Source organism: Salvia hispanica, chromosome 2 (genome assembly GCF_023119035.1).
Source record: "Salvia hispanica cultivar TCC Black 2014 chromosome 2, UniMelb_Shisp_WGS_1.0, whole genome shotgun sequence".
Lineage (NCBI taxonomy): Eukaryota > Viridiplantae > Streptophyta > Magnoliopsida > Lamiales > Lamiaceae > Salvia > Salvia hispanica.
This window is the reverse complement of record NC_062966.1, coordinates 11465880-11481639: the sequence shown is the minus strand read 5'-3', so window position 1 is coordinate 11481639 and position 15760 is coordinate 11465880. Positions and strand designations below refer to the sequence as shown.

Below are 15760 nucleotides of genomic sequence, written 5' to 3'. Positions count from 1 at the left end.
AAAATTAACAGTGATAGAGTTAAAATGGATGTTTTGTATTTCCAAAGGAAAATCATTCAACTTAATTGTGACTTAAGAGAGTAATCCGATTTTATTTTTATTAGCACCGTTTATTCAAACAATAAACAAAAAATAATTTGCATTTTGGAACAGAAAAATTAATAAATGACGCTAAGCACATTAATGAAATGAATAAGTTTTCACCAACTTTTTCTAGGATATCTTTGTCCAAAAAACGAGTCCCAACTCATTTTGCCACAAAGTTACGTCTCACAAAAGTAGTTACTTACACACAAAAACAAGTTACGCTCTCAATAGGAAATGAGAGGAAACTGAAATCTCGTATCTTGATTTCTTCATCCGACGAATTTGGAGAGAAAAATACCTAATTTAATTTTTTTGGCTACCCTTACTTACTCTCGGACATAGTATATACATATATTTCCATGCAGCATGCTGTCAGCTTATTCAAATCTAAAGGGATTCTGCAAACTGAGGGGCATCGAGATCAAGTTCTTGCTTCATGATACAGTTCATAAGCCAATCACTGCTGAATGTCCGAATCCCCAAATTCAGAGCTGATACAGCTTCTTCCATGTCTTCCTCACAAGCCACAAAGATGGTTTTTGATACCTCGTGTGTCTCATTCTGTGTTCTGATGGCCTACAATGTGAGAAATGGAAACACTCTGGTTATAATGGGACTGTAAACTTTAAATCTCATTTTTGTTTCTTTACTAACGAATGACAGTGTTTGCCTTTTGATTGACTTACATTTGCTCCAGCTGACTTGACAATAGCTGACAGAGTCTGGATGGGAGGTTGCACATGAGTTGCCAGCCATATATCGAAACCTTTAAGCAATGAACATGGATTTGCTCTTGCTCTGACGACTGCACTCTTGAGCTCAACTCTGTACTTAGTTTTGTAATCTTCGTCATTCAGAATGAAGGGTGTCTCATCTATATTTAAGGAGATAATGGTTCAGCAGGCGGATAGGATGTCCAAGTAGATATTACAAGTGAAAAGAATGTAACCTACCTACAAATCTGCCCTTCTTGAAGCTTTCTTTCAACCAGGCAGGTGAGATGACCCAGGCTCTGCATATGATAAGCATTTTCATCAGATTGGCTAAGAAAATTTTGTAACTTCATTTGCCAATGGCAAAAAAAAAACTTACAGGGAAAAAAAAATCATCACTGTTACTACTCATCAATGCTACAACTACACACTTTTCATGGATCTAAGCATGAATGCTGCAATGATTAAAATCTTAAGATGCAGTCAAGTTGCTTCACTTCTACACTAATTCATTTTGTATGAAAAACATTGCACTATTTCCTTAGAATCTTAGAAAGTGTTATCAGAAAGAACTGACCCTGAACAGAGAGCAGTGCAGAAATTTAGTGTCTTCCTCACTTTCCCAGTGACAATATGCGTACTTAAGCTTCCATCAGAAGTGACAATTCCTCCCAGATCTTCAATTATCTATATAAACAATTTGTCATTACACATGCAGAAATTTATCAAAGCATAAGTGCTGAGAGAATGATTCTATAGCTGTGTACAAAATTTATACCTTGGTAAGATATGATTTCTTATCAGCATCAGCAATATTCATCAGCATAATTCTATGAGATTTTGCTGTAAATGGGATTTCTGGGATGTCAAAATCTTTCCTTGTGATATTACCGACTCCAAGATCCACTTTTTCATGCATGCTATTACTCTCATTTGCTAGTGAAATATCAGGATAAAAATTATTTCCAATAGTTGACAAGCAGTTTCTATCAAGAGAATTAGCAACTCCGTCATCACGTGTCCAACTAGGTGAGTAAGAAGATGATTGATGGTCCTCCGAATGAGTGCCCTTTACTTTCTTTGACATCAATGAGGTGCAGGAGGTTTCCCACACCCTTTTCTTATTTCCATCCACTGAACAAGAGAAATTATCCTCATCATCTTCCCTTAGACCTTCCAGTTTTCCAGAAGCATTAGCCACATTGCAAATTTTTGCAGCTGGCAGAATGCCTACATCTTGACACCCTATCAGAAGAAAAATGCACATCACTTCAAATTAATGCTATGAAAGAGAAAAACTGGAAACTTATAGTAATATCCGTTAGAAAAATGCTCGAGTCCTAGCTCTAGTCTAGAAAATAAAAATGAAATACAAATATCATTTTTATATGCAAAACTATTTATTGATGGGAAAAGCCACTGAGAATAGCTTAAACGAACATGCATAAGCTCTTACTAGCCTATCATTTCTTTAGGCAACTTAGCCGGCACCTCTCCTGCTATGTTGGCCATGAAAAGGGCTCAACTTGGATCCTCAAGGGTGATCCCACATAAGCCAAATCCAAACTAGTGGTGGGTCAAACACAATAGCCACTGAAAATATACTTGGTAGGGTAGATAACTCATCTATCATGGAGTTATATGACCAAAAATGTCTATTCTTATCATAGTATTTTGTTTATTTATCTTCCCTACCAAACTGCCCCTAACTTAACTAATATCTTGATAACTGATCCAGCACTGATTATTTGTTTTTCTGGTGTTCTGAATACAATTATCAATGTCCACACTCCACAGATAAAGAAATGTCAAAGATTGAAATATTCAAGAATCAAAACCCAAACTAATGTACTTACCATCGATAGGAAGCTTTCCAGTCCCTAATATATCAGACTCGTAATACCCACTTTCAACTATCTGGTTATTTTCTTTAGAAAGAGGCCCTTGGCCCTCAGCAACATGAATCAGTTCTTGGGTTCCAAGAGACAGTTGAATAGGTTTCACTGGTAAACATAGATTTGGTAGCTCTGCTGATCCAGATGAGCTCTCTTTGAGAAGATGAGACGACATTAATGTTGAACCACCAGGAAAGCACAGTGCTTTTCGTATATCAGCCTTGATTGGGAGTTTGCGAGCTCTACCATTTTTTGCAACCTCACCAATTACTGTAAACCCCTGTGTTCATTTTACACATTTCAGTTTTATGAGCTTCCAAGGGGAGTACGAGTAGAACAAGTGTCAAACTTATTGCTAGATTATCTTAACCAGCCATCTCCTAAGACCTGCCATTGCTCAATCACAATTACTCCGTACAAAGCATCTGTAATGTACTCTCAAATAAAATACGGAGTACTATTTTAATATTACTTATAAATGTCAAGAATTATTATATTTGCAAAAAAACCACGCATCTACCAAAACTTGTTTTTATGTTGATGAACTTGGGCTAGCAGAAAACTATATCCATGAGTACAACAAATGAAATGCCAACTATTATAGTTTGAGTCGGTTACCTGTCTGATCCAAAATCCTTCTGATTCTTTGTCTCCCCAGCATAGTATGGTCTGAACACCTACACTATGCAGCCTTTCTCTCAATTCTGAGTACAACAAGCCACCAATTCCCTGAAATTATTTGCTTAGAACACAGTAAGCTCCAATACGATCCTGAAGTTCATAATGATATGGTAATGATAGACCATGATTCAGCAACAGTATCCACAGGCTTATTGAGAAAAGGTTAAAGAGTATGCCCAGAGCCCCCTTAAATGACACGGACCCTCACCAATGTTAGTCTAAATGCATTTTCTAACTAAAAGTATATATAATTAGTAGCCGTATCAAGATCTTAAGTAGGCAAGCGGCAGAGAAAAAGAACCTTGCGCTGAAAGATTGAGTTAACAGCAGCAAGAGGAACTTCAGCATACTGTGTATCAGCTGGGATGATTTGATAAGTAATTGCTGCAATGACCTGTTGACAGGGAAAGAGAGTTGCAAAACGCATCCATAATAGATCATGAACACGGACTAACAAACTGAAAACTATAATCCCAAGGATTGCAGCTACTATTATTATCATACCTCTCCAGATAGTCTTTCATCCTTGGACTTGAGAAGTAAAGTGCAGTATTTCCTGTAAATACATATTATCAAAAATAGATAGCATGATATTCAATATTAATACAATTATGGTCGATATAGCCGTAGTGTGGCAGAATTCAGCCAATGAATGCCAGGTTAGCCAGCCCAGCCAACAACTAAAGAACATGCAGGTGTCTCTTACCCATTGGTAACACATCTTTGAAGGAACATTGATTCTTTTCCAGTATTGGCAGCAAAGTTCATCGCAGGTAGCTCTTTTGTGTAAAGAGCTAACACCTCCTGAAGCGGCAAATGAAACATAATAGGTAATTTATTGGTTTTCACTCAAAATGTTGGGCAGAAGAACATAAATGGAAGTGGCTAGATACAATAGATATACCTGCAGGAGGGACTTAGTTTGGCCAGTTAAATCTTTCGGATGAGCAAGTACAAAATAGCAATTACCTACGGGTTAACTAATCATTATCATCATTAACATCCCATGTCACCTTAAAACAGATTGTTAACGAAACTAAACCAAATATCCCCCTCCCAAAAAAACATATGGAACAAAAACAAATACTTACCAGACTTCACAAGTCCTTCGCCCTCACCGTTGTCAGGTTCACTTGCTTTTGCGACCACTGCCACCAAAAACAAATTGATCACTAAATAAAAAGAAAAAACAATACTATTGCGAACCACATATATTTACCTGAAATACTGACTTTGGCAGCTTTGGGGAGAGAGATCTGGAGAGTATCACCATTTGATTCGGAAGTGAAATTCTTCGCTTGCACAATCACTTCACAATTTCCTGCGAATCAATAAAATCTATAAACGGACTATAAAAAACGGGTGGGTTAAAAGATGAAGATAGGAATTTTATTTACCAACGGAGATAGGAAGTGACGATGGAGGCGAAAAGTTTCTTTTTCTCGGCGCCATTGGAATGGGAGTGTAAAAATGGGAGGGGTGAGGATGGGGGTTTAATAGAAGCTTAAAGAGGGAAATGAAAATTACGCTGATGGCGGGAAATGTAAAGAAAACATTTAACAATAATAGAATGATGAGGTAAAGGGTTAACCAATAATTATTTTACAAATACAAATATAAAAGGATTTATATTTAATTACACGTGGAAACTAATAGAGTTATTTAGGAATCATTTATTATAAGAGAGATATTTTACAAATACAAATATAAAAGGATTTATATTTAATTACACGTGGAAACTAATAGAGTTATTTAGGAATCATTTATTATAAGAGAGATGGGAAAAAGTTAGTCAAAGTCGAAGTAGTGTTAATGGATTATATGGTCCACATTCTTAGTGGTGTGTGTTTGTTCAAAATTTTTCTTATTTAGACTTTTTATAATCATGAGAGATAGTTCTAAATGAAAAAACTAGTCTACTATTTTTAGAGATGGATATGGTTGGGGATGTCAATCGGGCCAGCTCACCGGGTTTCGGGCCAACCCTATTCGGGTTGCGGGTCAATCGGGTGCGGGCTAATCGGGTTGTGATTTTTTCGGGTTATAAAAATTCAACCCAAACCCTAAAAGCTCGGGTTTCGGGTTAACCGAGTTGCTACCGATAAAATTAACATGCGATCAATCCAATAAATAATGGTGAAAATTAGTTGTATTTATAAAATGTAAAATATTTAATTATGATAAATTTGAATAATATGATTAAACTCAAACGTAAACATGATCAAATACTAATATTTGAGATTTATGCAAAATATAACATAAACATCAAGAAATTTCAAAGTATGATTTAGAAATATAAATATATTTTTTTAGTGAATTTGAAGTTTCTAATTTATTTATCTATTATTATGTTAATAAAAATTTTAAATTTAATTTATATATTTAATATATAAAATTGAAAGTTATTTTTTTAGTAATCTTCATTATAAAATAACCATTGAAGTGTCGAATTAGAGTCAAACAAATAGAACGATAGAAATTTTATCGGGTTTCCGGGCCAACCCATCGGGTTTTCGGGTCTGGCCCTAACGGGTTGCGGGTTGATCGGGTGCGGACTAATCGGGCTGTAATTTTATCGAGCTATAAATTTTTAGCCCTAACCCTATAAATTTGGCGGGCTATTCGGACCGAGCCACAGGTTGCGGGCTACATTAACATCCCTAGATATGGTATTGCATGATACTCCTACTTAGAATAGTAAAAACTAGTCTACTATTTTTAGAGATGGATATGGTATTGCATGATACTCCTACTTAGAATAATAACACTAGTAACCATACAATTATTTTATGGGTATGACTTTATGAATAATTATTACTATGACTTGAGACGATTCATATCTCGTGCGGATTGGGTCGTTATCGGGTCAACCCGATAACGACCCAACCCAATAAGGCCAAACCCGAACCCAACCTGTTAAGGAAACCCCAAACCCGAACACGAACCCAACCCGCCACCTTCAAACCCGGACACGACCTGGACACGACCCGAACACGATAACGACACGAACCACTTTGGGTTGACCCGACACGATAAGAACACGATATCGACCTGGACACGATAAGAACACGATATCGACCTGAACACGATACCGACACGAACCACTTTGGGTTGACCCGACACGATAACAACACGACAACAACCTAAGCACGATAACAACACGATTACATATTGCTTCAAAAAATGATCAAGACTTTAAAAAGCCATATAGCATGAAGATGTTCCATTTTAAACAACAAAACTCCAACAAAATCCAAAAAAACCCAACAAAATACATAACTTTTGTTCCAAAACCCAACAAAAAAATTTGAAACAAGATAAAAGAACTAAAGAAGTAAAAAGAACAAAACAAAAAAGAGTGAAAATACTAAAAATTAAATTAAATTTATTGAATCAAAATAAAAAGAATATAATAGTAAAATAAATTATATTATAAAATTATTTGTTGATTAGTTTTGCTAGTACATAATATCTGAATTAACGTTTTGTATCTATAAGTATAAACTTATTTTTCATAAATTTATTCAAATTATCCTTTTATTCTAAACACTAATTGATTTAGTTTTATTTTTCACTTGGATCTCTCACGTACATTGTATTATTTCATTTCTTTCGACTACTTTAATTTTTGTAATTTGAAATATAATTTGAAGCTTGTAATTTCAAATATTTTCTATATATTATAACACATGAAGAAATATGCAAAGTAGGGTCATTACATGGTCATTTAATATTATTATCCAAAATTACATGAATGAAGACATAATTATATATTTTGAATATATTAACTAATATACTTGAAGTGTCACACGCCTAGACGTTGATAGCAACAACCTTCTATCGTCGAACTAGCTCTTATGTATCATTTGATGCACTATAATATATAACAGATTATTAATCATAAATTAATTTTATAATATGGGTCTAAAATTTGTTGTGGTTTATCATAATATTTAAATATATCAATTTATATAGCAGTCATATAATTAAAGGATATGTTACAACTTACATGTTGGGTTCCACATGTTATCATCATACCATCTCTATTATGATATTATTACGCACTATGAAAATAATTATAAAAGTAATATTAAAATAATACAGTAAATGAAATATTGAAAATATTGTGATTTATCATATAGTAATACTAATAATTTTTCATGATCTTATCAATTTTTGGAGCAAGTGCTATACATTTGAATGTTGTATTACTATTATATGTGTTGAGTCCAACAATGTCTCATCATTGAATGACCCATATTATAATGTTAATAATTTTAGATAGAATAATCAACCAATATGTATAATATTATTTTCAAAATTAAAAGTTAGAAATTAATGATAAAATATCAATGGTTTCAAAAATAATATGAGAGAATTTCCTAACAAAAGAGTGTTTTCCTAATTTATACTTTGTAAAAAAAAGCAATTTATTTATCTTTATATCATTGTGATAGTTTAAATAAAATGAATAAAAAATTATTCCATTATTATTCCATTAAAATACTATGGATGGTTATTCTCTCTAAAATTTTATCTTTTAATAAGGGTCTTGGTACATATTGTACAACAATACAAATGAAAAATGAAAAATTATAAATAAGGTCAAATTAGTCACAAAAATATGTAATTAATGATGCTATCTAATCAAAATAAATTAATATTATCCTTTTTAAAATTTGAAGGGCATTTTGTGTATACAATTTTTGCAAATTTATCTTTACTCAAAATAAAAATAATAATATTAATTTTTAACGGGTTACCCGACCCGACCCGCATCCAACCCGCATCCGACCCGATTTTTTCGTGTTCTTAGTGGGTCGACCCAATAATGACCCGCATCCAATAAGACTTGATCCAAACCCAATAATTTCGTGCGGATTCGTGTCGGATTATCGTGTCGTGTCAAAAATTGCCAGCCCTATTCAGATGATGGGGATGATGGCTGGTGCGATGGGGGGGGAACCAGGGGGGTATGCCGGGCGGCGGGCAGTCAGCGCCCGGGTGGGGGGGGTATGCCCCAGATGCAGCAGCAGATGATGGGGATGATGTGGCAGGGGGGGATGCAGCACGGTATGCATCCCGGGATGCCGGGGGGCAGGGGTCACCGGGAGGGGACGCGGTATATCGGCCCTCGCTTGATTTTTTGATGGCTTCGTCTCACACGTCGACCCCGGTGGAGACGCAGTTCTCTGGCGATGACCTTCTGTCATTGCATGATATGGGGATCGATCTCGGGGAAGATGATACTCCCGTTCCAGCGACGCCGGCCGCGCCGAAGAAGAAGACGAGGGGGAAGGGGAAGGGCAAGGCGGTCGGCGAGTCATCGCAGCCCGCTGCCACTGGCCGGAGGAAGTGGACGGAGGATGAGTATGCCGGGGTGGTTGGAGGTGTGCGACGATCCACTGGTTGCGAACAACCAGCGGGTCGTCAACATGTGGGCGAAGATCAGAGCTGCCTATAGGAGGCACTGCCCGCACGGGAAGGACTTCAGCAATGAGGAGGTCCGGAAGGGGTGGGAGCGCACCAGGGGCCGCGGTGGGCCGTTTTGCGAATTTGTACGCCAACGCCCTCCGTCGGCTCGGGGAGTGGGCGGGAATGAGGACGACGCCCGGAGGATAGCCGCGAGTCGGTTCCCCTTGGAGGGGAAGTATAAGGAGTTCACCTTCTGGGAGTGCTTCTTGTTGTTGAAGGACTCCGAGAAGTTCCGGGCGGGGTGCGACGCTGGGTGGCCGAAGAAGCAGCGACCGAACTATAGCGGCGACTACGCGGCAGCAGCGGCGGATCCCACGACATCCCCCCGGATGCTGAGGAGTTTCCATCCCCTCCTTCATTTACTGGTCGCCCCCGCCCGGTTGGACAGAAGCGGGCGCAGCGGGCTGCGAGGGGCGGATCCCCCCTATCGCCCCGCGAGGTCCAGTCCTCCGCCCTCCCACCCGCCCCACTCGAGTACACTCTCCATTCGCGTAACCAAACGCGGGCTCAGATGTTACAGGTCTTCCGAGAGTGGAAGAACGCCACTGACCCCACGGAGAAGAGGTTTCTTCACGAGATGCTCGAGAGCATGCGTGCTGATTTAGAGATCGCGAGGACACGGCTAGGGGGTTCCGACGTGGGCTCAGATACCACGGGTGGCGGCAGCGGCGGCGGCGACGACGAGGACGACGGCGACGGCGATGAGGAGTAGAGAGTGGCGGGGCTCGTGTGTTGAAGCCCTTTTTTTTAAAAAAAAAATCATGTACTTTTTTTTAAAAATCTTTGTACTTTTTTTTTAATGGAATGGATTATTTTTCCCGTATATGTGTCGTAAATTTAATTTCGTATTTTAATCGTAATTTTAATTCCGTTAATGTAGTATTTTTTGAATTATTTTTATTGCGGCTGGCCTAAATCTGATGTGGCAGGTGATTTTTTTAGTGTTGCTGACTATCTATACAATATATAAAAGGAGAGTTTTGAAGAAATTTACAAAATTGATATTTAATTTAAAAAATTATATTAAATATATAATTAAAGGCCTAAAAATATGGGATTAAGTGGAGAAGTGGGAGGTTTTAATTTAATTTGATTTGATTTGATTTGATTTATTCCATGTATTATAAACATATAACATTTTTCTAATTTTTAGTTTCATCATTCTATTTTAACCGCTGCCTCTTCCGTAATCTTCAGTCCAATATCACATACACGCGCATCAAGGAATTTAGGGTATCAGCGAAAAATGGTACTAATTCGATTATAATCTCTCATTGCTTTAGTTCTGCTAATAGTCTTGAATTGGTGTTGCGAATTGCAGTAATATTAGAGGTTATGCATTGTAAGTATTATATTTTTTTTTTCTGTATTGTATACGTGTTTAGATTTTTATCTCAGTCAATGATTAAATTCAATAATGTAGGTGTTGTTTTATTGATTGTTATTTTGTTTTATTGAGATGGTGCGATCAATTTATGCTTATTGATAATTTGCTACAATAACAATAGGTGTTGAGATGAACTTGTGGTTGCTATTGGAAGATCGATAGGTACTGATATGGATTTATAGTTTTCTTGATTAGTGTTGTCTTATATCAACTGGTTTATTTAATCAAATCATTCAAGGATCAATTCCAACTTTTCTCTGCATATAGCTACATGTGATCTTCATCTTATTGATTGTGTAACTGTCATATGCCATCTCCTCTTTACCTGAATCTTTTTACCTTTTAACAATTATTTGATGTAAGTTATGTTACTGTGAAGTTTATAACGGGACTTCCGTATTATAAAGTTTGGTTTTTATTTGACTACTACTATTTCTTAAATTTTATATGATATGTTTTTTATTTAACTACTACTATCTATTTGTTCAAATAGTTTACTTTTTTTTTTCTTTTGTAAATCGTAGTATTACATTTTTCTTTATTTGTATGTTTTATTATATTTCATCCACACATCTCCTCTTTTTTATTTAAAGTATTTTATTTTATACTACTACACTCATATTAAATATTAAAATAACATATAATCATCTGCTAAAATATGAAATGTTATATTGAGAGTAGGTTGAAAGAAGTACGGATATCTTTTTGTTGTTGTTTAATATATTTTTAATTGTTTATAATATTAGAAATACTTATTTTAATTAGTTCTTATCTGTAAATATATTTTTATACATATTTACTCTATATTCTTTATTTTAAGTTACTATATCTTCATTATTTTAAAAATCTTTTGTCATGTGCATAGCACAGGTGTTAACACTAGTTTATATAATTATACACAATTTTTCATAAAAGTGGTATACTGATTAATATTACATGAATAATACTCCCTCCGTTCCATAGAGACATTTCGTTTTAAGCTATCGTTTTGAAAAAATGATAATAAATAGTTAAAGTGGAGAGAGAGTAAAGTAAGAGAGAGAATAATGTAGTGAAGAGTCTTATCTACAATATTCTCTCTCTTACTTTACAATTTCTCCACTTTAACTATTTATTATTATTTTTTCAAAATGAGTGCTCAAAACGAAACGCCTCTGTTAGTGTGGAACGGAGGGAGTACTTCATATGTCTCCCAATAATTGTCCACTTTGATTTCGACATGAATTTTAAAATTTTATAAAGAAAAGTGGGTTGAAAAAGTTAGTGGAATATGAGTCCACTTTTAGGTACTACTCCTTTGTCCCTGATTAATTGTCACTCTTTTCCATTTCGATTCGCCCCTCAATAATTGTCACACTTCATTTTTATCATAAATGGTAGTAGGTCTCACATTCAACTATCTCACTTTACTCACATTTTATTATAAAACTAATATAAAAAAGTGGGTCTCACGTTCCACTAATTTTTTCAACTAACTTTTTTTACATTTCTTGAAACCCGTGTCCGGTCAAAGAGTGACAATTAATCGGGGACGGAGGGAGTATTAATTTTATAATAAAATGTGAGTGAAAAGTGAAAGTGAATAATTAATGGACGACGAACGAAAATGACAAAAATGAACAATTAATGAGAAACGGAGAGAGAACGTTAGTTTATGTATCTAATTGGATATATAGACCCTTTTATAATTTCGTTTGTCAAATAATTATTATTTGGAAACGCTATTTTGTAGTACCACTATAGCATAATTTTTCTCCAAAGCACTTTGTTTTATATGTACAAATGTATACAAGATAAATGAACTTGTACCAGAAATTTTAACGCATATTCAGCATCGAATGATTGAAGAAACTCTTTAATTTTTTATATGAATTTAATTACTTGTATAATTTTGTAGACATTAATTTCTCAAAGGTTAAAGACAGAGATAATTTATACTACTGCATATTTTTTCGAAAAATAGGAGCCTAAGCCCCTAGTGACTTCTTGATGGTTCAACAAACGAGCAGTACTACAAATATAACTGAAATACTTAGTAGAAGATGTATCAACGAAAATGAAGACGTAAGAAGTAAAAAACTATGCAACGCTAGTCAAATATACATGATTAAAGTGTTAAAAGAATTAATTATGTCAAGTGGCATGAAACTCATTCATCTTTAATTAAACGGTCAGACGATCGATCCATGCATTTGAGTATGAAGCTAATTGTCTCATCCTTCGATACGCCTATAAATTAGCATAACAAATAGTTACTGAATCTGCCAATACCTATGATCTAATAAGAAAAAAAGTTTAATTAAAACAAATTCTAATTTTATAAAAGTTTGACAAAAATTTATTTTGTCCACTAAAAATAGTTAAGTTTCTATGTTCCAGGTCGTCCAAAAAAAATGCTTCTATATTGTTTAATAATTAATAATATGAGTTTCATATTCTATTAACAATATTTTAATAATTTTATTTTTTATTTTTCGTTAAAATTCTCATTATTAACTACTAAAAGGCTAAAACTACTTTTTGTATGGATATGAATTTCACGAGCAACAAGAAATTAGAGGCCCGAATTACAGGTCTCAGCCCATTACATAGCTGTCACAGCCTAAACCTGAAGGCCCAACTCCGAGCCCAAGTTTTAGACGACGTCCTTTCTTTTGAAGGGTGCCCGGGGAGAGGCGCGAGCTCGGCCCAGCCGTGGCCCTTGGGCATTTCCGATTTTTATTTTTATTTTTTTTCTAATTTTTTTATAAATACACCATTTTTCCTCCATTTTTCTACCTCAATCCAAACCACACTCTTTTCAATTTATTTCAATTCAACTTTCAAAATATGGATTCCGACGATGAACAGTTTCAATAGTCATAATTAATTTATGCAATTTTTTTAATTATTATAGTCCAATAATTTTTATTCTAGTTAAATTAAAATATAAAAAAATATATAAAAAATTAATTTTTATTTGGGGCTTGGGCTTCCATTTTTGTTGTGGCCAAGTTTGTTGGGAAGGGCCTAAGTTTCTTTGGCATGTCCAAGTTTTGGTAGCTTGGGCTTGAGCATGTCCAAGGGGGCCACCATTGTGGACACCCTAAGAGCATCCACATTAACCGGCGAGCGACCGGCTAGCCGTTCCGCTCGCCGCCATTGTAGGCTGGCGATCGGCGAGTGATCGGCCAGCGCAAATTTTTTTATTTATTAAATTTTCAAAACACTATATATACGCGATTTTTACGTCATTTTCATTTGCACCACTTGTTTTAACAAGTTTTCTCTCTCTCTTAATTTCTGTACAAGAGCAATAACACAAAATGGATCATAACAACGAGTCTACTCCAGCGATGAGCGGGACTCAAAATGATGCCGCAGGGCGGTGGGCAGGGGGTACCGGGCATGCAACCCGGTATGCAGATGATGCCCGGTTGGGGAGCCGAGATGCAGATGATGCCACAGATGATGTCGGGGTGGCAGGCAGGGGTGCAGCATGTGCAGCCCGTGATGCCGGGGGGACAATGTCTATCGCCCCACTCTTGATTTTTGACTGCGTCTTCCCACACATCGACCCCAGTGGAGACTCAATTCACTGGAGATGATACTTTCTCCATAGAGGATTTGTTACCGGGCGTTTGATTCGGAGACACTCCCATTCAGACAGAGGGGGTAGGTAAGGGGTGGGGGCAGGGTCAGGGCGCACCGAAGAAGAAGAAGAAGAAGAAGAAGAAGGGGAAAAAGGTAGTAGGCGAGTCGTCGCAGCCGGCTGATGACGACAATGCACGAAGGAAGTGGACGGATGATGAGAACGCCGCGCTGTCCAAGGCTTGGGTATCTGTTTATGACGATCCACTCGTTTCGAACAATCAGAGGATCGTCAACATGTGGGCTAAAATTGCAGCAGCCTACCGGAGGAATTGCCCGCATGGGAAGGCATACACCGGGGAGGAGTGCCGGAAGGGGTGAGAGCGAATCAGGGTTGCGGTCTCCCGATTTGCGGGCTTGTACACCAACGCCCTCCGTATGAAACCCGGTGGCCAGACTGACGAGGATTGCAGGAGGATAGCGGAGAAAGCCTTCCCCATGCCGGGGCTGTATAAGGAATTCACCTACACGGAACTGCTATCTGGTGCTGATGGATTCCGAGAAGTTCCGGCGGGTGTCGATGCTGGCTGGCCAAAGAAGCAACGACTGAGCTATGCCGGTGATTACAGCGGCAACAGCGGCGGTTCCCATGACCTCCCCGAGGATGTTCCAGAGGAGTCGTCCCGATTGGTCAGAGGAGGGCGCAACGGGCAGCGAGGGCGCTGGGGAGTCGCCCAGGGGTCCCAGGAGGTCCAGTCGACATCCCCCCCGTTGGCAAGTCGGCAGCCGAGCTCGTCTTCTACGCGCGTCAACAAACACGCAAAACAGATGCACAAGATCTTCTACGAATGGAAGGAGGCAACTGACCCCGAGGAAAAGAAGTTTATTCACTCAATGCTCGAGAGTATGCGGGTCGATTTGGATACCTTCGCGGCATAGTTGGGGGGATCAGGTGCGGGCTCAGATGCCGGGGGTGCAGCCGGTGGCAGCGGGGATGGCGGTGAGGAGTAGAGTGGGGCGGTGGCTCGTGTGTGGAAGCCCGGAATATTTTTTTATTATCTAATTTTTTTATTTTTAGTTAATGTACTTTTTTTATTTAAATAAAATTAACGAATTTTTTCCGTATATGTGTCGTAAATTTAATTCCGTATTTTGTGTTTAATTCTGTAAATTTAGTTATTTTTTTAATAGTGCTGATGATGTGGCTAGCCTATTACTCGTCCAATTACTTGTCTTAATGATGTGGCAAGATGAATTTTAGTGTTGGATGATGTGGCAGGAGGAGAAACTGCCATTTTGGATGATGCTCTAAGAGTGTCCACTATACTTCGGGGGGAGGGGGTGGACGTGGGCGCGCCACGTTCGTGGCTTGGCCGCGGCGCTTGGGCGCGAGCCGCGGCCCTCCTATAGTGCCGGCCACGAGCCGCGGCTCCCCTTTTCCGAATTTTTTTTTTTTTTTTTTTTTAATTTCTTCTACAAATATACCCATTTTTTCCCCAATTTTTTACACCATTCCAATCTCCACTCTTTTCATTTTATCACCAATTATACTTTTGAAAAATGAGTTCCGGCGATGAGTTCCAACAATTGGTGGATAGGGAGTTCGATGAACTCGTTCGGGAGGTGCAACGGGAAGCAGAAGAGGAGGAGGCGGCGTTCGTTCGTTCGCTTAGTTCTATCATCGGCGGATCATCTGGCGTGACCATGTCGGGGCACACCATCGGTTGGTAGAAGACTACTTTGGCGATAACCCCCGTTACCCAGCAGAGATTTTCCGTCGCCGCTTCAGAATGTCGCAACGGCTATTCATCCATATAGCGAATACATTGGCGCAGCGGTACAGGTGCTTCACATTGCGCAATGATGCTACCGGCCGACCCGGGTTGTCGACATATCGGAGAAGTGTACCGCTGCTGCAATTAGGCTGACTTGCCTATGCCGGACCGGCTGAT

The 15760-nt window shown here is 37.9% G+C and overlaps 1 protein-coding gene across 1 annotated transcript; it reads right to left on the bottom strand.

The window, feature by feature from the left end:
• Positions 1-180: 180 nt before the first annotated feature.
• Positions 181-4873, bottom strand: LOC125204621. The gene is made up of 14 exons (XM_048103329.1): positions 4774-4873; positions 4596-4697; positions 4468-4524; positions 4281-4345; positions 4083-4180; positions 3881-3932; positions 3678-3770; positions 3314-3424; positions 2657-2975; positions 1579-2045; positions 1378-1487; positions 1041-1099; positions 774-961; positions 181-663 (listed from the first exon to the last, which is right to left on the bottom strand). Exons 1-14 carry the CDS (start codon positions 4826-4828, stop codon positions 475-477), a joined length of 1965 nt encoding a protein of 654 aa, XP_047959286.1. The 5' UTR covers positions 4829-4873; the 3' UTR covers positions 181-474.
• Positions 4874-15760: the final 10887 nt, after the last annotated feature.